Source organism: Haemorhous mexicanus, chromosome 3 (assembly GCF_027477595.1).
Source record: "Haemorhous mexicanus isolate bHaeMex1 chromosome 3, bHaeMex1.pri, whole genome shotgun sequence".
Lineage (NCBI taxonomy): Eukaryota > Metazoa > Chordata > Aves > Passeriformes > Fringillidae > Haemorhous > Haemorhous mexicanus.
Window position 1 is genome coordinate 19,752,797 of NC_082343.1, and position 22,483 is coordinate 19,775,279.

At 45.3% G+C, this 22,483-nt stretch overlaps 1 protein-coding gene across 2 annotated transcripts in view; it reads left to right on the plus strand.

Annotated features, from left to right (window-relative positions):
* Positions 1 to 15,525, plus strand: part of DUSP10 (dual specificity phosphatase 10) — a 55,641-nt gene extending 40,116 nt beyond the window's left edge. For both annotated transcript variants that reach the window (XM_059840997.1, XM_059840996.1), the window contains 2 exons: positions 9,821 to 10,198; positions 13,289 to 15,525. In XM_059840997.1, coding sequence (XP_059696980.1) covers positions 9,821 to 10,198; positions 13,289 to 13,554 — 644 coding nt within the window. In that variant the 3' untranslated portion in view covers positions 13,555 to 15,525. The remainder of the gene's footprint in view (positions 1 to 9,820; positions 10,199 to 13,288) is intronic.
* The last annotated feature ends 6,958 nt before the right edge of the window (positions 15,526 to 22,483 follow it).

Sequence of the window (22,483 nt, forward strand, 5' to 3'; positions counted from 1 at the left end):
GCTTCCAAGATCAGGGCTTTGAAGGAGTAAATTGGAAAATATAAATTAAGAGAATAATAATAGAGATGTGAACACATTGGCTCCTACTCTTTTATTATGCCCTAGCTTTAAAAAGTCTACAGCATGCCTGGATAAATTCCCACTTGATTCACTGCAACAGAGAAGAGCTGCTTCTAATTAAAGGTAATAAAAAGAAGAACAAATGTTACTCTTTGTCCACACATGAATTATCATATCTATATATTTATTTTTTTTACAATGACTTAAAGAAAATAGAAGATAACTTGCAAGCTTCTGTCATATCAGTCAAATTGGCTGTCTCCAGTTCATTATGCCAAAGTGTGATATTAAGCCTTATGTAAGCAGTTGAACACTAATGCTTTAAAGCAAAAGCTGTTGTTGGAGCAGTTGACCGGCACTATGTTGATGCTGGGCTCTTAATTCTTCTTGTTTTCTGTTAAGGTAATGGGAATCTATCTGTCCAGTTGATGAGGGCTAAGAATAAGACTTTTGCTGCTGCTTAAAATTTGTTGGCATATTTTAGGTACAGAACCACTCTGATTGTTTGAAATGAAATTATTCTTAAATTCATAGGTGTTAGTCCAGGAAGGCAGAGCATCATCTCTGTTGAGGGACAACACAGTTCTCATGTTTCCTGGGAAATATTAGTGGAGACAAGGAGTTATTTTATTTGGACACAAGAGTTGATTTTCATCTAGCTGGAAATGTTCCTTGTTTTATTGCTGTTTAGCTCTGGATTCTGTAAATATGTCTTTTTCTCTTCTTCCTCTCAGTTCTTCCTTCTTACCTTGAGTCTGAAGAATATGGATGCAATCTGGGTCAACTTTCTCTTTACCTGTGGGGTTTTTGGGGGCTAGCCTTGGTTTCTTGACCATTTAGACTGGGATGTATGTGCCAGCAGAGCTGGCCCTGAAGCTTTTGTCAAAGCGGGGGCTAGCATACACCATGCTAGTTCCAGTAGTGTGCTGCTTTTAATTTGAACTCTGTGGCACTGAGATATGTAAGACACCATCCTTTGCTTTCTTTGTTTTTCCTTCATGTGCTTTGGAATACCTGGTTAGAAAATGTCAAATCAGAGCCAGATATTGTTATTTCTAGATAAAAGGGTAGACACTTTTCAGTCTAAAAAGAGTTTAAATTCATCAGGAATGGATGGTACTCCCAAATGAAGGTGTGGTATATCAGCGCCCTGTTTTCCTTTCATATTAATGTGCATGGTGCTGGTGTTTCTGATGTAGAGGAGCAGTGGCTTGGACTGGAAAAGATCCTGTGTTATCCTCAGGAGAAACAAAGCAGCCTGCTTTCTCTTTAGAACGAAACTGTCCTGGAGAGGTTGCCCTTAAAAGGGGAAAGAGAATAAATGGGTGGCTGAAGCATGAAAATGTCAGTGTTCTCTAAAACACGCAGATTAAACAGAAAGGTCCACTCCTACGCATCCAGGATTACGCATGTCTGACACAGTGCTGGGACCCTTCTCCCTCCTCAGACGTGCTGAGCCACAGCTGCCCGCATCCTGCTCCTGTGCTGGCTTTTTCCAGGCCACTCGCTTGAGAGATACATATGGTGATGGCCAGGGCGGGAACTGGTAATAGATTAAAAAACAAATGAAACTTGCTCCTTTTGGGCAAATCTGCTCAGCTCTACCTCTGTCTGGGAAAACAGACCCATAGCTCTTTGTCAATATAAAACCATTTGTGGTATTGTATTGCATTAAAATAGTTTCTGTTCCCTCCCCTCTCACTTCTCCTGCCTCTTTTGTAAATAGCTTTAGCATTTCTTGATGACCTTTTTGTTAATGTGATTTCCAGTGGGAGCATTTCACAGTAGAAGTATGTATTCCTTCAGGGTTTGTGCTGACATTTCCAGTGGTTATTTAATTGGACTTCATGTTAGCCTGCATCCCCATGGGAACACATACTTTTGCCGTGAGAAGTTGTAATGTGACTAATTTTGAGTTTCTGCTATAAACGCTTGCCCTCCAGGGAGGGTACGTCCAGTCCTCCTTGGTGGCTGCAGAGTTGTCACTATAGTGTTTTTGGGATGTGGGATTTCTTGCCTTATTACTATTTACATTCTTGTATAGTTTAGTCCTTGTACCAAAATTCAGAGCAGGCCTTCTCCTCTTTCACCTTCCTGACTGCTCCCCAAGGATAACACAGTGCTCTTGAAGAACGCTAACTTATTTTCCCATGAATACTTGAGTATTTATTTTGAAATAAGCAGACTCAGCACTCCCATAGCATTGGGCAGATTTCCAGTTGCAATCTGGAACCACTGCCCTGAATACAGAGAGGTGGTCCCAAAGTATTCAGGCTGATGAGCCCAAAGGTTAGTAGCATCTCTTGGAAAAGCTGACAGGTAAAGGGGAGATATGGATGGGATATGTGGGTTTGCTTGGGTGTTCAGGGTCTGAGAAAAAACCCTAAATTTAAGACAAAAAAACTATAAAGAAGAGTTAAACTGAAGTCCAAGAAAGGTTTTCTAGTGACAGGTCAAGGAAGAAAGATTGTTTTTTTCTAAATGGAATGGATTTAGGTGATATAGTAGTCATGACAAGAGGAAAAGTGAAGAGGTGAAAGCTGATGGTGGAAAAAAGCAAGTCATGTGTTGAGGTGTGGGAGGCTCCTGGGGGTCATGGTGTGGTTGAAAATGGGTGGTAGTGGGATGGGAGGAGACGAGAATGGAGCTGGACAGAGCCAGCAGTTCTGGCACAGTCTGGCAGGGGAAGGGGCTTTGGATGACTTCTCACCTGCCTCCCCAGGATGCGACCCTGGAAGAGCCAGCTTTGCTGTGCCTGGTGTCAGAGGAAAAAATTAAAAGTGGATGAGGCCAAGGACCTCAAAAGCCAATGGGAGAGAATATGCTGTGGGAGGGGTGTGAACCATAGTGAAATAAAATTAGAAATAACATGCAGACATGTGTGCATGTCCCTCTATGCTGAGGGGAAACCTTTCCTCTTCATCTGGCGTCACACTCTTGACTTCTAAAGGGACCTCAAAGCCGTTGTGTCAAGGATGTCCTTGTGACTCCTCTAGGCCAGAATTTGTGTACAAAGTGACCTCTCATGATAGTTCCCACATGGAAAAAAACTGACCTTGCAAGTTGTTTGGAAAGTGAAGTTTTGCCTTTTTTTTGAAGTGCTGTTGGCAGCTCAGTTCGAGGGAGATACTAGATTAGATTGAGTGTGTCGAGGTGGAAGCTGTTCTTTGTGTGTGCTGTTTACTTTTACTTTTTTATGTTTGCTCAAAGCTTAATCTTTTGCAGCACAGCTGTTGCTGAATGCTGTGTGGGTGACAGGGAAAGCCCCATGGCAGGGTTTCCTTGGAACATCCCACAGGCAGGTGAGGAGTTCACTAATGTCACCTGGCTGAGTGTGGTCCAATAGGTCCCCACCCCTGTGGTTATAAGGGAGTGTCACTGCACAGCTGTAGCTGTGGTGAGGAGATGGCCATCCGCTTGGAGAGTAGGAACACTCCTACCGTGATCTGCTTGGATTGGCCCTGTTGCTCTAGAAGAAGTTTGGGAAGCAGAGCCCTGCTTGGGCAGGGAAAATGTGTTTCTTGTGTTGTTCTGAGATCTGAGCATCCCTTCTTTCAGTGCCTCAGGATGAACAGAGCATAATCCCCAGGACACACCAGGAGCCATCTTTGTTATGGCTAAAATCACTCCAGCAACATCTGTGAGCAAGTGTGATGGCTGCGTCTTCTACTGCAAGGGGGCCTTAGGTCCTGTGCCTGATGGGTGCAACCCCAGTGCCTCCGTGCCCTCCCTGACAGTTTCCTTGGTGCTCAGCAGACCTACACCTGCAGCCATAGCTGTCTGGTGGTATGAAGAGATAGTCTAGGTTGTCGTCCTTATCCTAGGAGTGGATTTGGCCTATAATGGCAGAATTCTGCTTCAACCTGTACAGCAGCATCTACCTTGGTAGAAGGCCCATGGTACAGGAGCAGCCCGCATGGTGGCATTGCAGTGGTGGTGGCTTGGTACCAGTGTGCCACCCTGCAGCAGGACCTCTAGATGCTGGTGGGCAGCATGGTGGGGGATGGCCCTGAGACCTGGGCCCTCCTTCCCAGGAGGCTGAGGAAGGAGGAGAGCACTGGGTGGGCAAAGCATCTGGACAATACCTAGCTTCTATTTTTACATGCTGGAGTCACGTTTGCTTAACCTTGAGGCATCCTGTGCTTTGAATCAACTTAACACAAAGTCATCTGTTCATTAATAACACAGGAGCAGTTTAATTGTTGTCTTAGTGGAGAAATATATGAGACTGTTATCTGCTGTTGCTTCTGGCAGTGCTTTTCTGCGGTAATGTAAATAAATGAGGTCACAGGTTTAAAGGAACAGGCTGTATTGCACAAATTCAAAGCATTGTCTTAAACAGATACACACCAATTGTCTTAGTGTTTCTGTCCTGTACCCCGAATGCTCCCTGTGACATTTCAGCCCTAAACTCACTCAAACACAGGTGCAGGGTTTGCTGTGGTGGTACTGACAGGGCACATGCTGAGTGGGTGTTTTAAAGCTTGGCTTCACTATTGAGTGACTAAAGCTTGTGGTGACCAGAACTGTGGTATTACCAGATTCTCTGCTGTACACCCCACAAGAGCCCAGCAACACAAGAGGAGGGGAATTTACAGATTGAACATCTCTTTTGCTGATACTTCCCACTGTCCTGGGATTTCTGTTGTTCTTGTGCTTGTGTGGGCGTTGCTTTTCTTTTTTTCCCCCCTATTTTTTTCCGAGATGGCTTTGTGGTATTGTAATCAAGGATGAGCAGATCCAGAAATCCGCCTGGACAGCTTAGAAAGCCATATAAAAGGTCTGGTTGTTTCCTAAGACCACGTGCTAAGTCTTAATGTGGCTCCCACATCTGCAGTCTGTCATGTATAAAAAAGTATGTTCCTGTTTGCAGTGGGAGGGGGAACACCCAGTACCTGCCACACTCAGAACAAAGTATATCCACACCAATGAGGTAATGCAAAGGTGTTTGTTTGTGGTGAGGGTTTTTGACTGTAGCTGCCTCTCTCTAAGCTCTCTCACTGGAGAGGAAACAAGGTCATTTACTCCCTTAACTATGGGGCAAGAGCCTGTTTCCAGATAGGAAACATATTGCGAATGTGCCAAAGCATATTGTGAACCCAAATCCTAGTTTGCATATAGTCATGCAGCCAGAGTCCAGCAGTGGTGGCTGAAGGAGAGACAGAGAAGGCCAGGTGTTACTGTACTCCTTGTACTTAAATTCTCAATATTCTTGAACAACAAATAACAAAAACCCTAAACTAAAAAGCTGCAATGGTACAAACAAACAAAAAAAATCCCCTCAAACAAACAAATCACCAAACAGCCAATCCACTTTTATAAATTTGTGCAGGTAAGTTTTGTTTCTCTGGATTTCTTTGAAGATGATGCTATTTCAAGGCCATAGTCTTTCATAAAAAGCTGGCTGCCTTATTGTTGCTGTACCTTTTGTGCTTGTTTTGCACCGTATTTGCCCTCTTCTGATGGCAAATGACAGACACTGTGTTAAGCATGACTTTAATGCCAGACCCACGATTCTTGTCTTTTTTTATTTGTTCAGAGCTGCTTTGGCTGCTGTTCAGCTGCTCACCTGGTCTTGCTGTGCTGGTGTGAGCTCTGGACTCCTGGGTGGCTTTGGAGCTAGAAAATCTGTGTGCGGCTGCTGCTTGGGTGCTGCCTGGTGGGGGAGTTTGAGGAGCGTTAAGTGAGATGTTTATGGGCAAATGGCTGCAGAGAATTTGAGCAAATGAGTGGAAATAGCTGGAGCACATACGGTGCTGACTTAAAACTTCCCCAAAAGTTTTGAGGTCTCAGACACTCCAAAGTCTGTTGTCACTTACTAACTGTTCTGGCAGGGCAGAATGTTGGAAAATATCATGCAATTACAACTGCAAGAGGTTCTGCAACCTGGGTCTTGTGTCAGTGGTGAGCCAAGAGCCCCTGGTGTTCTGTTGTATTCTGCTAAATACCACGCAAGGCCCTCTGCCAGCAAGGATTCTGCTTCACCAATTGATTTCCTCATGGAAGAAATACCTTGGGTTCCCCAGAGTGCTGAGTGTCCTTGTATGTCCATCTCTGTTTGGATTTGAGTAGGTTCAGCCCTCTGAACACCTGCCCAGCAGCCGTTCTGTAACAGAGCAAAGGCACTTGGGATGTTGTCCGTGCCCATGCACAGGCTGCATCCCACTATCTGGGCATACTTCCCCATGCTTTAGTCATTACAGGCTCTATGGAGAGTGTTTAAAGCCAGGAGAGATGAGCTGCAGGCAGGACAGTCTGTTGAAATGGACATCTATCAGTGGCTCATCTGCCTGCTGGCATTTTGGTTTGTCACTGAAGTTGGCTACACTCCTGAGTCCAGGCTCCATGGCTGTGGTTCACGCAGCACTGCCATGTGTTCCCATGGGCTTTCTTGGTGGATATATTATGTTGCCTCTCTACTTAGGTTGTCTCTGTATGATGAAGGCTTTTCCGATATTGCAAACAGCATCTGAAAAGCTGCTTTTAAAATGCGGCTTTTGTGCTAGTAAGAGGCTTCTGTTAAGTTGTGCTTCTTGGCCACAGGTGCTGTTACTGCCCTCTGTAATGCTTCCTTCATTCCCCTGGTTTGGAAAGGCTGGGGCAGGGTCAACCACAAAACAGGTCTTGTTACAGCCCCTGGTGGCATCTCTGCATCTATGCCTTGAGCTTCCTTGTGGTCTGGAGTTGTAGTCAGTAGCAGTGGTGTCTTGCACCTTACTGAGTTTAATGAATCGACTCTTAGACCAGGCTTGCAAGAGATTTGTGTTGGCCTCTGGTGTGGGTACAGCCTCTTCTCTTCCACCTTTTCTACCCTTTTTAAATGAAGACTTGAAATGAACTGAAATAGCAGCTGCTTGCCAAGGGAATACAGATGCACTTGAATACTTTGTATATTGTATTTACCTTCATGTGGAAAATCCATCCCTCTCTTTCTCACTGATCATTATTAACTTTGCTTGGACCTCTTTTGGGAGGTAGTCTCAAACTTAAGAAAAGCCTGAGCATTATACATGCTTGAGCGCCACTTAAATCACTCTAGTGCCTCATAAATTGGTTTGTGCAAGGATCATGTGTGTTGAGAATGGCACTCAGGAGGTGTCTGGATCCTTTTTTGGGACCTGCATGACTCATATGGCAGCACAGATACAAGCTAAGCTCCTGCTGTTGGATTACAGTTCAGCTTGCTGCCATGACTGCATCTTGCTGCATCTTTTCCTGGGTACTAGTGTTCTTGTCCAGTCCTCCGTTACTGACATGTCTGAGCCAGTTCAGGTTAGTAATCCTCTCCCCAGTAATGTGTACTTTTGGGAACATTTGCTCTGAGAGTTGCTTTAAATATTGTTTGAACTGACTTTTTAACTCTCCTCTCACATGAGGAGATGAACAAGGAGAGTGGGGGATGTGAACTGATGTTAGGAATGATGACACTGGCAAATGTCTATTAAAAAATTGTGAATGAAGGTATTATATGTCTGGCTATGCCACTTGTTGGGGCATCTTCCGCACGTTGTATTTGGGGTCCCTTCCCATCCTTTGCCCTGATATTCTGCTGAGTCTTACAAGGCAGCTGGTGAAGCAAGATGGTGTCTCCCACACCACCGTGTGTCCCCACCTGAGTGATGAACCAGTGGGGTCCTACCTCCAGCTGGGGGTGCTTATTCCCAGAAGTCAGCAGGAGAGGTGGAAAATGGGCATTGGCTCTGGGGTCACTAAAAAAACTTTTTCACGTTTTTTTTTGGGAATCCCAGCATGCTGTGGCTATTGTTTAAACAGCAATATTCAAGCTGAATGGATTGCTTGCCCATTCAGGAAGATGGGGAATGTGGGTTAGGGTTTGGCCTTTAGCCAAGACTGTAGGCTGGGGCTGTTGGTTTATTAGATGAGACTTCAAACATCTTCAGCTTGGGGACCATCATCTTGTTTGTTTTCTTAAGTGTACTGAGAAGACTTTTCAGGCCCTGTTGAGGCCAGGTGGTGCAGTTGAGCTCAAATTTTTTTCCTTGCTCTTCTTTCTATCCTGATCCCCTGTTATAACAACTTTGAGAATAGAGATCTTTAAGGCAAATCTTATTTGCTCTGTGTCCTGTAAACAGCAGAAATAGCTGACGACAAGCACATTTTTGAGGCAGGGGAAATATTCTGCTTTTTGTGGGTATTTCAAGGATTTCAGGGAAATTACATTACTGGTAGTGTGTGAAGGACACGAGTTTGGATGTGGAAAAGGGCACTTTCATTACAGGGGCTCAGATGGTTGTAACTAGTCTGGGTGCCTCGTGCCCTTGAAATACAGCACAGGGCACCGAAATGGGCCTAGGCATGTCACAGACACTTGAATTGGACATTTGAATTGCAGCCCTCAGTAGACATTGAAACCCTTTGCTGTGTCTAATCCAGAGCCCGAATGGCAGCATATTTTGCTTCACTTTAACGCCTTCACTGGATCACTGTGAAAGAGCATGGAAAAGACAAATAGCCTCCCTCTTTTTTTTTTCTTTTTAAATAACATTTTGGGGGGGGGTGACATTCTGCATTTATTTTGGCTAGTGTGGCTCTTTCAAGTAACTTCAGAGTTGCTCTCCCCTCTCCTGGGTTTTTTTTGGCTTGCAGTTAACAAAGTGCAATTGAGCCTGAGCACTTGGCTCGTGTCAATGCTGAGCATGACTTCAAGTATCACAGTACAACAGCAACGTGCGTGAGGTGGGGGGGAGCGTATCCCTGCGTTTCCCCTCTTTCCGCCTTTTTCTTTCAGAGGAGCCACCTGTTAGCATTACATCAGCGGCTCCCAGGAAAGCCTCCGCCTCCTACCAAAGGCCTTGCACAAAGTAGTAGTTCTTGTATTGTTTGCACTCAAAGAGCTGATGTCATGCCAGCTGATGTCATTGTGTGCTTTTTGGGATTGCCATGGAAACTGGGCAGGTGGGGAGCGTGCCGCTGATGTCAGCGCAGAATGAGGTGCAGAAAGAAGGTCCACTTTGCTTGCTCCAGCTCTGCGAAGACACCCTCCTCAAAAAAAAAAAAAAAAATTTAAGGGGAGGGAAATGGTTATTGAAAAAGTCAGCAATAGAGCAGGGAAGGCATGAGCTTCCTTCACTGAAAAACTGACTTCTCTCTCCCCCCTCAGATCCATTTCCCCATACATTTTAATGTCCTAAAAATAACTCTTGATATTTTCAGGTGGCCGGGGCAGCAAAAGAAGAGCTGTTTGCCACATGTTAAGCAAGCACCTCAGTTGCTGTTAGGTTACAAGGAGTGGTTTTCTTTTGTTTGGGCACACAGATGGGTACATTCTGTTCCCTGGAGCGATGCCGGGGTGAGCTGCTCCTATCCCCCTCAGAGCTTTTGGGTGGGGGGATGCTCTGCAGGCCTGCTAAAGGGCAGGTAAAGCTAAGACTGTCCCAGCTGGCTTGCTGTGCTGCTCTTGTGTGCTGACAGCCCCTTGGCCCCTTAGTTTTGGTTAAGTTTCTTTCTTGGAACACCTTCCTTGTTGCATGGGCTGGTAGGTGAGGCAGCCTCAGCAGGCTGATGTTGCACAGAGGCATGTTTGTCTGTGACCTCTGTTGTTCCTTGGCACCATCCACTGCGCAGCGGGAGGACAATGCCTGCTGCTGATTCATGCCACCCTTGCTGTTAACAGCCCAGTGACACTGTTACAGTGGTGGTGGAGACAGTAGAGCCAGCTCCAGCCCTTGTGGCCCCACTGTGTGCTCTGAAGGAATCTTGGAGTATCTAACCAAAGTATCTGCTTGGTCTCTCTTCCCAGGAGGACTCAGTGGTTTCAAGCAGAACCATGAAAACCTCTGCGACAACTCACTCCAGCTGCAAGAGTGCCCCGAGGGGGGAGGAGGGGGCGGTGCCTCCGCTGTGCCCCCTGTGCTACCTCAGTCCATCCCCACCACACCAGACATTGAGAACGCTGAGCTCACCCCCATCCTGCCTTTCCTCTTCCTTGGAAACGAGCATGATGCTCAAGACTTGGAGAAGATGCAGAGGATGAACATCGGCTACGTCATCAACGTGACCACTCACCTGCCCCTGTACCATTACGAGAAAGGCATGTTCAACTACAAGCGGCTCCCGGCCACTGACAGCAACAAGCAGAATCTCAGGCAGTATTTTGAAGAGGCTTTTGAGTTCATTGGTAATTACCCTTGTCTGGAAATACTCCTGTTTGTTTTTTTATTGTTATTATTTTTACCCATTATAACAATTTAGAGTAAACTGTATGCTTTGCCAATAACTCTGAAGGCTGGTTAAGGCCATATTTCCTTTAGTTTGTGTTGTCAGAAATGCTGAGCACCTCATATTTCTGTCCTTTCTCATCTCTGGCCCATCCGGTTAAGTAGCCCAAGGTTACAATTTTTATCCTGTGATAGTAACACCCACCTTCAGGCTTCTAAATTCAGGAAACCCCACAAAATTGAGACTTCCGTCATCCCCTCTTTTTGATTCCTTTACATTCCTAGTTTCCACACAGTGGCTTTCAGCCAGTTTTTCATAGTGACTGTTCTTAATGGTCTCTCAGTCTTTGCTAACTTAATGAGAAAACTGACAAACTTTCACACTTGGCTTGTTCCACCATTAGATTTGTAGCTTCAGAGTGTATGTGTGGTTGAGTGGATAGTGATGAAAACTTGCATTAATAAGCCTCTAAACCCTGTAGGCTGTGTGAGAGAGTTCACCACAGACAGGCAGCTTGTTGTGGAGATTGCTGAAGAAGTGACCCAGCAGCGTTGTTCTGGACCTCATTACAATCAACACAGCACAGCCCTCAGCCAAGTTTGGGGCCATGCTCAGCTAGGCTAAAGCCAGACGGCCACTTAAGCAAGGCTGGTCAGAGAGGACTTCAGCATGTGGTACTGAAAGCTTTTGAGGACCTTTCCTTGCCTTTCTAGATGTTTTTGTGGACACTGCTTTTGTGGCATAGTAAAGGTGCTTCCCTAGCACAAGTATGTGTCCTAAGAGGTTTTCTGAAATATGCCAGGGGAACCATTGACATAAAATTCTATTTTCTTGTGCTGATACTGAGCTAATTCCTTTACCAATATTTCAGGCTTGATGGGGGAGTACTAGACAAAGGAAGAAGTGTGCTTGTGTGTGCACCACAGTGTAGGTCCTTGACTGACCCCGTACTGGGGGTGGGTGCAGAGCCGTGTTCCTCCCTGCCCTCCTTTGTGTTGGCTCTGCACTCAGGTGCACTCAGGCTTGGCAAGGATTTGGCCCCAGCTGTGGGACCAGGTGCCCCAGGGCAGGAGGGCCAGGCTCAGCAGGTTACTGTGGGCACATCTGCCTCTGCTGTGTGCTGGACAGGGCTGGCAGCTCAGAAGCAGACGGCTCCTCAGCCTTGCCTGGCTGTGTCTTGGCAGGGGGTTGCAGTGTGCTGATGCCTGTGCTCTGCAGCCACACTGCTTTAGTGAAGTGAATAGAGAAATCACTGCTTATGCTGCAGTTCAAGGGAACTTTAACACTCTGAGCCTTTGGGCTTGTCTTCTACAGTGTGAAGGACCAAAGGATCTCTGATTCAAATCTTCTCTTTTGTTCCTAACCCGGTCCCAGCAGTACCAGTAGTGCTGTCAGCTCCCCAAGCTGCTGGTTACTGTGTTCCTGGGAAGGTGAACACTTATTTGGGTGAAGGGCAGAGAAAAGGAAACCTTGCTTTGATCCTCCAGGAAAAACAGCTGTATCAAGAAATCCAGTAAAACCTTAAACTTTGAGTTCAATAAGATGAGGAGATGCAATAGGCTAAGCTTAGGTAAAGAGACTGTGAAGCTCCATTGAGGTCTTTGTGAGGTACAAGAGAGAGATTTCTGCTCCCCTCATCCCCACAAATTGCAGGATTAGAGTTCTCAAAACCACTAAAAGAGCGTGTTTGGCTTGTAACCTCACCAAGAGCAGGGAAAGCAGCTTTGCTCTGGAAAGGTTTAGAAAGCATTTCAAAACTCATTTTACTTCCTTTTTAATAATTACAGCTTGAGGGTCTGTCTTTGTTTTAATAAACAAATATTTCTCCATTGAGAGTTTTTTGTTTTTCCTTCTCAAATTAACCAGCTGGGGAAATAACTGGTCAAAGCTTTCCCTTCCTCAGGGAAAACTTCAAATTGCATTTGAAAAGATTTGGAAGTGTTTAAACAGTGGATTGTTGGCCTATGTTTCTTTAAATATGTCTTCCAAAAACCACAACCAACCCCAGGTTTAGCTAAGACTAAAGCTATAGGAAGTGAAATCATCAGAAACTCTCTGGGAATGTGTGTCAAAATGCATTAGAGTTTCAGCTTTCTGAAATACTAACTGGCAAAAATGTCTAGAGGGAAGTTGGCTTCATTTGTGCTCTCACAGTACAGGCTGAATATGTGGGGTGGGTTGAACTGTAGTCTTGGTAGGGTTGGATTCGTGCCAAAACCTGCAAACTAAATTCATGTTCCTCCTGCGGATTGAAATAAAAGTAGTTTGAAGTGTTACTTCCTGAAAATTCCATCTCCTGTTTTAACTGTGGCACTGCCTCAGGACATGAGAAAGGACAGTCACTACCATGCCATCCTCATCTGCCACAGCAGATAGTATGGCATGGTAATGACTGTCCTCTCTCCTGTCCTGTTAGCATGTGTTTAGAAGGACTCTGTCCCCCCTAAATGCTGCCCAGGGTGCCTCCCTGTAAGTGATGAATCTTGGTGGAATGCATGTGTATCCATCTCCTCCTTTTGCAGAGGCACCACAGCAGAGCGGGTGCACTGAAGCTCATTTCAAGAGTACTTTTGTAAAGTTTCAGAGGACAGTGCATTGAAACACATGTATTGTTATGAATTGAATCTTAAAATACCAGGTTCTAGAAGTGGTTCCCTGCTCTGAAAAACAGTGAGGTTGAGCTGCTGACATAATGCAGTGGTGTTGCAACTGAGGTGGAAATGGAGCCTGAGATTCCTCATCATGGACCTTGCCCTCCTCACAAAATGCTCCCTGACAGTAAGGCAGCATTTGTCAATGCATGGTTCCACTAATAAAGAGCAGAGAGTGGATGTGAGGATTTTCAGTGTCAGAGTGGACTGGGGGTTTCATATTCAGTAGGTCTGAAATCTCGGGGGAAGATGTGATGGTGGGGAAGGGGAAGAGACACCACTGTGCTTGTAAACAAATCAAGGGACTTTTCACATAAAGTTACTCTTAATTGCACTGAGCTTGTTCTGATTTACAAACGGGCAGAAATCTTACTTTCTTTTGTTTGTCTCGTTTGCAGAGGAAGCTCATCAGTGTGGAAAAGGTCTCCTCATCCACTGCCAGGCTGGTGTCTCCCGATCTGCCACCATCGTTATCGCGTACCTAATGAAGCACACACGCATGACCATGACGGATGCCTATAAATTTGTCAAAGGAAAACGACCAATCATTTCCCCCAACCTTAACTTTATGGGGCAGTTACTGGAGTTCGAAGAAGACCTGAACAATGGAGTCACCCCGCGAATCCTCACACCAAAGCTGATTGGTGTTGAGACTGTTGTGTGACGGCCATGCTGCGATGGGGCAGAACCTGTTCTTCACCTGATTTGGGGCAGTGATGGGTGGGTCATGGGCTTTTCTTTTTAGCTTTCAAAGGGGAGTTTTGTGGCAAACTTTTTGTGAATAAAAACCTTTTTTTGTAAAGAAAGGTTTTAAAAGATCCAAGAACTTTGCAGGGTTTGGGATGCTGTTGTGATTTCCTTCTCAGACACCGGCAGAGCAGGGGGGGCTTCAGAGCAAAATGAGTACTTTTTAAAATAAAAACAACAGGAAGAAGAAATGTTGGGCTTTTTTTCTTTTAATTTTTATTTTTCCCTCCTCTCTGGCTACTTGTAGAGTTTATGGCTAAGTAGTCTGTGCAGGTTCATAGACTGAAGAAACCTAAGTTGAAGACGAAACACAAATAGCCAAAACAAAGCATAAAAATCCCTCCCTGAAACAGAAGGGCCTTCGTTCTGCAAAGGCTTTGCTAAAGATAACCTAGCAAAATGCTCACGGATGCAAAGGAAATCAGAGCAACTTAAAAGTCTGCACGGCACTTTTCACACTCCTGACTCAAACTAAAGAAGAAAACAAAGTTTATTTGGCGTGTTTCATGTTCCAGTTCTATTTTTCTATTTTGGGCTGTTAGGTTTTAACAGTAAGGGACTTCGATCATTCTATGCCATATGCCTTCACTGGCTTCTTGTGCAATAATAATTTGGGGTTTGTTTTGAGTGTTCGAACCAATTAAGAGTTGGCTGCCCACTAATAATAAGATAATAATTTTTTAAGTCTAATAGTGCAACAGCAGCCAGCTTGATTCAGAAAGGATAAATGAGAGCAATTATTTAGTTCCTTTATATGATTTTGATCCTGGTTACAGTGCCATAAACCTTGTTACATATGTATATCAGAATGTACAAAAATGTAGAACAAGCAAAGTTTATTTAAAAAATATTTTTTGCACAAAATATTGGTGTGTTTCAGTTGTCTATGTAAAAGAAATTTGATTATAAAACAAAAAATCTTTTGGAAAGTGTGTGTCCTTTTATTTCTTTAGCCATTTTCCATTTTCTTTCTGTGAGATGGGGTTTTTGTTTTGTTCCCTTTGGTTTGTTTTTTTGTGGCATTGTACCTCTCCCATTGACAACATTGATCTCTCTTTTTTGGTATCTCCCCTTCAGCACTGCGTTCCTGTCCTCTGCTGGTCGAACATGTTTTCTTTACTTTCTGCTGTACTCTTCCATCTCTCTGTAACCAGATTTTTCTTTCTGGTTCAACTGAATTAGCACTATTGGTAAGGGCTTTTTGGAACAGACCTGTTATTTCTACAGCTCAGTAGCCATTTGGAAAGATAAGAAATAAACAATCTCCACTGATTCCTTTTCGTATTCCTGTAGTTAGCTTATCTTCTATGTTACAAAATTGTCCAGTTTTTAGACATATGTTGGTCACGTGCTTTTCCCTGGCTTCTCTAGAGCCCCCTTGTTTAGCAGTTCCACAATTCCTGGGAATTGTTCTCCTGGGATTTTCCCCTCTCTCTTGCCCTTCTTCCCTTCGTGCCCCTCCTTTTCCAGCTGTGTCAGTGTTGTGTGGTGTGTATTGTAGTGCTGATGTTTCTGCCTGACAGTGTCCCTTGGGCAGCTGACTTTCACTTTCCTTGTTTGTATTAACTTTTATGGTATGACCTGATTTGTTCTGGACTGTTACCATCTCTAAAGTTTATTTGTATGAGTCTAAAATGAGTTAGAAAACACTTTTTGTGTGATTCACTTGTGCAAACTGATCTGTCCCAGGAAGGCTGATAGCAGTGAAGGCTTTTCCTAGATGAAAACCTACATGGACTGAACCAAGTGTAATACAGGACCTGTTGGAAAACTTAATGTATAGTCATATTAGACATGTATATTTTTGAGGACATTTTACTTACAATGTTGTTACTATACAGATATTTTCTTGAAACTTATCCCTTTATTAAATTATTTTTCTACTGGAGTTGAATTTTAATTTTTTTTCTTTTCTATGATTATTATTGGTCCTTTTGTTGAAAACACCTTTGGCAGTGATAGTTGCCCAGGAAGCAAAACTTCTTGAACTGTGACTGTTCCAGGAGCTAAGGGAGAGAGTGGCTGGGCAGAGAGGGTGCCATTTGCTGTTTGGGAGCCTTTGTGCATTGGGAAGAAAGGAAGTCCCTTAGCAAAGCTGCTCTGCTTCCCTCCCTCCCTGCTTTCCTTGTGTTTGGGCCCAACCACTTCCAGTTGTTCTCCATGAGCTGCAGGTGTCCCTTGTTAGGTAGGAGGGAGGAGGTTAGAAAAACCTTTCTTACCAGAGAACCAAAAGCAGAAGCAGCAGGGTTGGGGGCTGGCTGAGAAGCTGGTCCTTGCAGCCTGTTTGTGGCCATAAACACTGTGTTATTCACCAGCGGTATGCAAGCTGTATACTTGGGACCCAGTGTAAGGGAAGGAGGACTTGATTCAAAGTTGATCTTCCATGTTACTGCTTTTCTTGTTCGAACACCTTGACAGGGAGGAAGGTTGTGCTGCACCAACACAACTCACAGCATCCTCGCTCTGGTTCAGCCTTGGCCACTGCATGCTGAGTGCATTAGGATGAAGTTTGCAGCCATGTAAGTACTGGTGTTTAATTGTTATTTGAGCCAATGAGTAGCTCTTGCCACCCTGAGTGAGTTCCTGGCAGCAGAGGATTCGATGTGTTTGCCTCTGTCAGGCTCAGCAGTTTGGCTGCTGCGGCTCCATGCATGGGTGTGGAGCTGGAGTTTCTGGTGCAGGAACCCTGCCAGCCTGTTCTTGTCACTGTGAGGAGCAATGCCTGATTTTATTCTCCAGCGTGATGGTCTTGGAAATGATGGGGCAGGACAGTAGGGGCGGTAAGGCTGTGAGTGAACAGAGTTTGCTGTGGGTTTGTTGGTAGTGGAGGTGGGCTGATCAAACCTCTCCTTTGTGCAGACCATTCCTTGGAGGGGACCTCTGGAAGGTTATGTCCCACTGGAGGCAGTGCTGGGAAATGGCAGCCTGAAAACTGCTTCACCAGGGAACAGTTTGGAGAGTAATGCTGATTTTTTTCTTAAGGCAGAATTTACTGAAGCTAGTAAATGATCATATAGCATCTTTATGCTAACGTCAGGAGAAATTTGGTGAGGGTTTGAGGAGTCCTGCCTGTATGCACGTTTTGGATCCTTTTCTGCTACCCAGTATGATGTGCTGCCAATATGTGCCTGCGTGTCACTAGAAAGCCCCTGCCTGAGCACTACGTGCTCCTACCCAGAAAAAAATACAAGATCTGCCTTCATTTCTGGGAGGGAGCAAGGCTGAAGAGATGGGGGCCAGAACTGTGATAGGGTTTAAACAGGCGTTGTTGTTGCTGTGGCACAGGAACACCAGAAAGGTATTCATGACTTTAGGGACAGAACTGAGGCTTGATCACCCATTCTCTGCTCTTACAGCTGGCTGTGACAGCCCCCTCAGCCACTCCAAAATGAGGCATGGTAAAAAAAAAAAAAAGGGAAAATCACTCCTTTTATTCACATAGCCTTTTATTCACATGAGTGTCAGTGACACCAAGATCTGCTTTTCCTTGCTCAGCGTCAGCATTGAGCTCTTGTGCAAGGTGTGCTAAAATAGGCACAGTCCTGGAAAATTGATTCCTTCACAACTCATTTTCCATTTCTCCCCTGAGTTCTTGTTTCTGAGAATATCGTCCAGGTCCTGTGAGTGGCTCCTTGAGATCCATCTTGCAAAGCAAGGCAGACAAGGTGTTGTGAGCAAGTGCTGCTTGTTGTTGGGAATTTACTTTCTCTTTACAAATGGTGACCCAGTCATGTGTGAGACCTGCTATAAAGCTCTGTTAAAGGTAGAACTGTTCAATTAATCCATCTTGCAAGCTATCCTGACTTTAGGGTTGGACTTCCAGAGCCAAGAGATTGTTTAACTTTCCACGCTAAGCAGTGCATATGCTTTATTTTTCTTGATCACACTGGGGATAACTGAATCCCCCTTCTTGTCTTGGCAGATGCTTTTCTGAGGCTTCCTATGGCTTTACCTTTCACAGATGTGCCAGCATCCTTTGGAAAAAGACAGATGAAAGGTCCCTACCCTACTCTCTTGACAGATATGGACTCAGAGTGTTTTGAGCTGAAGCAAACTTGTCGTAAGTGCATTGGTGTCTTATAGTCACAAGATCTGCCAAGGACTCCTCGCAAAGAGGTATGTTCAAAAGCATAGGCGGGAGCTGACAAGGCTGAGGAGCCACAAGGGGTGTGGGAAAAGGCAGATAGGGGGAGTGTTTTGGCCTCCAGTCCTGCTGATCCCTGGTGAAGCAGGCTGCTGATATGTGTACAACCAGCAGCAGGAAAGTCTCTGGGAGCAAAAGATGCTGATTCATTGGGGAGGACAAAAAAAGCCTCTGGGAATTGAAGATGCTGATTCAGTAGGAAGGACAAAAATAAAGCCTGCTCTGTCTCAACTGAACTAAGGAGGGACTCAAAGAGAGATAATTAGTAGTTGAGGGCTGGCTCATTATCAGGTATCTGCTTTCCTGTGGCCTGTTTGTCTGCTGTTCCTGTATGTACCACAGAGGTGTTACTGATGAGCAGTTTTCAAATGGTTTGGGCCAGCCTGAAATCAGTAGCTGATAATCAGAGCCATTTGTTTTCCCAGTGAGTGTGCAGCTGCTGGAAACAGAGTTCAGGTCCTGTTGTGTTCCCAAGAGTGATCCTGGGTGCTGCCAGCCCCTGTCCTGGGTGCTGCCACCCTCCCACTGCTGGGTGCAGTGTTAACCTCTCTGCTCAGTCCAGAGCTCCTTTTGCTGAGGGGTTTCTTGCTTCTGCTGTCTCCACTCCTTCTGTTAGGCCTTTGTCCTTGCGGAGCATGAGCTGGAGGAGCAGGCTCCTTTCTTGTCTCGCTTTAGATGTCTTCTGCATCTTTTTCAGTCTTGTGATTCCTCAGACTGGAGGTAAGCAACTTAAAGTCAGTAATTTTTAAGGCATTGCAGCAGGATGAATGTTTGCAATGATCTTGATGGGCTTCTGGTGTGACTTGGTTATTATCAGGCAACAACTCTTCCTGGGAACCCAGAGCCCAAGATGTCCTGCAGCAATTCCAGCTTGCAACTGCCTCCTTACTAGAAACAAGGGGCACTGTTGGGATGGCAAAATTGCATATTTCAGTCACCTGCTGAACATCTCTAGTTGGTGCTGCCCAAGTGGAGAGGCCTCTCAGATGAGCTGGAGTGAGGAACAGTAGCAGAACTTACTCAAGGCGCAGCCAGGAATCCTACTGCTGACTCGGTGACTGAGCTGCCCTGCTCTTTGCATCTTTATGGAGTCAGTATCCTATATCCTGCAGTATGTAGCAGTGCATTATTCCCTGGCCTTGGAAGCTGTCTGAGGTTCTGTTGAATTTGGCTGGATCCAGTCTGGCTTAAATCCTGCCCTGTGAGATGCCCATCTGTTCAGTGTCTTCTTGGGATGTGATAGGAGTTTGTCACACTGAGCCAAGAGCCTGTGAGGTCTTGCTTCAGGGCTGGGTTCATTTCATTGGCAAGGAAAAATAACCTAAAGGTTTATTCCTGAAGATAAGAACGGCTGTATTTTGGAGGAGAAGAGTTCAGCACAGTACAGAAATTCTTGAAACATTTGAAAAAACCTTCATGTGAACCAGAGAGTAAAGTAAAAAATGTAGCAAACTGTTTCTGTTAGATTAATCCCTAAATGAGAAGTTAAATATAATTTGACTCATATGCCTTGTCTTCACACTTTTGTACCTTAGTTTCTTTGATTGTCTATATATAAGAAGTGACATTGGAGAGCATGGATTTATCCTGAAGACTCATTTGTCATGGAGGGATGAAGGAGCTGTCTGGCACTTGTAAGTTTCTTATCAAGTTGCGCTTCTGGCTGACACCAGTGGAGCATTTAAAGAAGATCACATTGTAGAGTAGCATAGTAAGTTGCTATAAGGATGGGCAGAGGATTGTTTGTGATGCAGGGACTCTGGGTAGAGGGCTGCTGGGCTGTAGAATCTCTGGTCCAGCACACATGCAGGTACAAAATGTCTAGTCAGAGGCATTGGCAGCAGCTTCAATGAGAGCATGTTGGTTGTTAAAATCTGTTGGGGTGATGGAAGAGGATTCTGGTGTGAAAAACTGAGATACTGGCAGGTGGCTAAGGAGCTGTTCATATTTTCAGAGATCTGAACAAGGTCTGGCTGTCCTGAACCAAGCTTTGCCCTGCTAGCACCCATTTGGAAGCTCTTTTAAAGGCATTCAGCATCGATGCAGTGTTGTGCATGGGCCTCAATGTTTTGCTCTTTCTTGTAACCTTTTAACACCTGGGACTGAACTTTTGCAGTTACTGATAGCAGCTCGTTTCCAGTGTGAGGCAAACAGGTACCGGGGGGCACACTGATGGATTATTTTCCTCCTCAGTTTTCAGCTGTGCTGCTTGAGTGGTGAGGGCAGTGGTGACCATCAGGACATGGTGTGGAGTCCAGCTCTTCACCTGCTGGAGTGCATTCTGTTGGAGATGCTCCTCTGGGCTTAGCTTTTCTGGGCTGGGGTCTGTGACAGTACCTGGAATGGAAACTCCAGTGCCCTGGGAGAGCTGTTTCTTCCTGCTGACTTAGCTGAACTCTGATGTGTGTATCAACAGTAACAATCTCAGAAATTTTGAAGAGTCCATTTCCTTCCATTCATGTTCTGAATTTTGAAGTATATTGACGATTTGATGCACAGTCACAAATATGTAACCTTTGTCAGGGAATCTAGGCAGATGAAACATTTACTGCTCCATAGGAGATGAATGAAACATAGTAAACATAGTATGTTGGACATAAGAAAGGATTTGGTTTATTTAGAAGTCCTCTCTGCCTTGAAGTATCAACCACACTTGTAAATAACAACATGGAAGCGGGAGGCAAGACTGCATCCTTTAGACAGGTGTTGTCTCTCCCATTCTGCAGCTGGGTCAGATGAAAGGGATCTCCATGGTCAGAGTGAGGAACAGAGCTCAGGAGCTAGAACCCCTCTTCCTTTACTAATGTCACAAAACCATTTCTTATCCCAATAAATGTGGTGATTAGCTGCAGCTTCAGACACTTAGGGCCTTCTCCTTGTAGCTGGAGCAAATTAGATGCTCCTTGTGTCCACCTGTCCTATGAGCACTGAAAATGCCAGAGGAATTTTAGCTGCCACAAAGTGACACTGATGGCTTGTTAGTGCCATTCACCACTCCCCTTTCTCTCTAGTGCTGTATGAGCATTAGCAAGTGGTCCTCCACACCTTAGCTCCAGGGGCAGAGCAGCATGTACATATGGCTACTACCCTCCTATGTTTAACAAAGCTGTGATTACATTCAGATACAGAAGGGGCTGATAAGCTGTTTGATTGCTCAGCAGAGAAATGGCACCAAAATAGTTGTAGTGCTGTTTCTAATTGCAATGGATGAGCAGCCTGGCTCGTTAATCCTCCCTATCAGCAGCACATAGCCTGTCTGCACCAGAATAACCCTGATCTCAGCAAACCTGCATCCAGCCCTGGCCTTCTGTTTTCGACGTATTTGGAAAAGACCAGCTTGCAGCACAGCCCCAAAGGGACTTCTGCTTGGCTGGGCTGACCATCCACGACAGAGCTGACCCAGGGCACGAGGGGTTCTGAGGTGTTTCAGGAGGCTGCCAGGGTGCACACACGTCTGTGCAACCCTGACCTTAGGCCAAGCAAGAGCGTTGCTTTGGCAGGTGCTGCAGTGCAGGCACTTGGATAATCGCAGAATTATTAAGGTTGGGAAAGCCCTCTGAGATTGAGTCTGACCATTACTCGCCACTGGCGAGGGGTGAACCATTGCCCTGGCATCTTCTGTGGCTCAGAGGGTGGTGTGCAGGTCACTAAATATGGTGCAGGCAGGAGATTTGCTTTAGGGATGGGCTAACGATGCCTGTTGAAAGGTGTGAGTTTTTTCCTCATCTTTTTTCCTTCATTTTAGTTGTGCATGTTGTATTGGCTTTGAAGGCTGCAGAGCTAGCAACATCTTACAGCACACTGCTGAGGTGGGATGTGTCAGCTGAATGCTGACACCTGGCTGGGACCACTCAGTCTGTGCCAGCACATCTCAAGATGAGTACCTGCAGAGCGGAGCCCTTCTCCATTCACCACTTTGCCAAGAGCATCTTGAAAGCCATCCAGTCAACATAACTGCTCTCCCAGCTGAATTCCTGAGGTGGCTGGGCTGGATGTGGCTGGACAAACCACTGGGGAATTAAGTAAATAGACTCTTGGTACCTTTGCCCTGCTTTCGCTGGGTGACTGCGCATTGTACATAAGGAAGCAGAGGAACCATGGCTTGGTGCAATCTGTCAGAGTAAGGGTCACATATGGGGAAACTGGGCAAAAGGATTTCTGAATCAACCTAACTCCCAAGGTAGTTTACTATAGTATTTTTGCTTCTTCAACCTCTCCTATTCTACATTTCTGTCTGCCAGGTGCCTCCAGTAGCATTCCAGGCGCATGGTGTACACACCACAGAATAATGATGGCTTACCTATTGAAATCTCCTTTCTGTGTCAGCTGGAAATGGTGTTTCTCTTTGCTTCCTTTTTCACCCTTAAGGTGAAAAAAACCCCAAGCTTTTAATGATTGAAGGGTGGAGAAGACATAATCACCTTGCTGAAAAGTAAGGGAGATGGGAAGAAACAGAGAAAGGCATGAACAGGGAAAATTGGGCACAGAAGGGAGAGTCCCACCCAGATTTGAGGAACAGTGATGGGTCTCTCCCAAATGGTGGGGATTTGGGAACACCACCTCTGGCAGTTGATAGCAGGACCTCTTGAGGTGAGGTGCTGGTCAGGTATAGAAATGAGTCCTAGGATCTGGTCTGGAGCAAACCCCGCTACTTTTGCTTCACTCATTTGTTTATGATATTGGACTAGTTCAGACACATGGA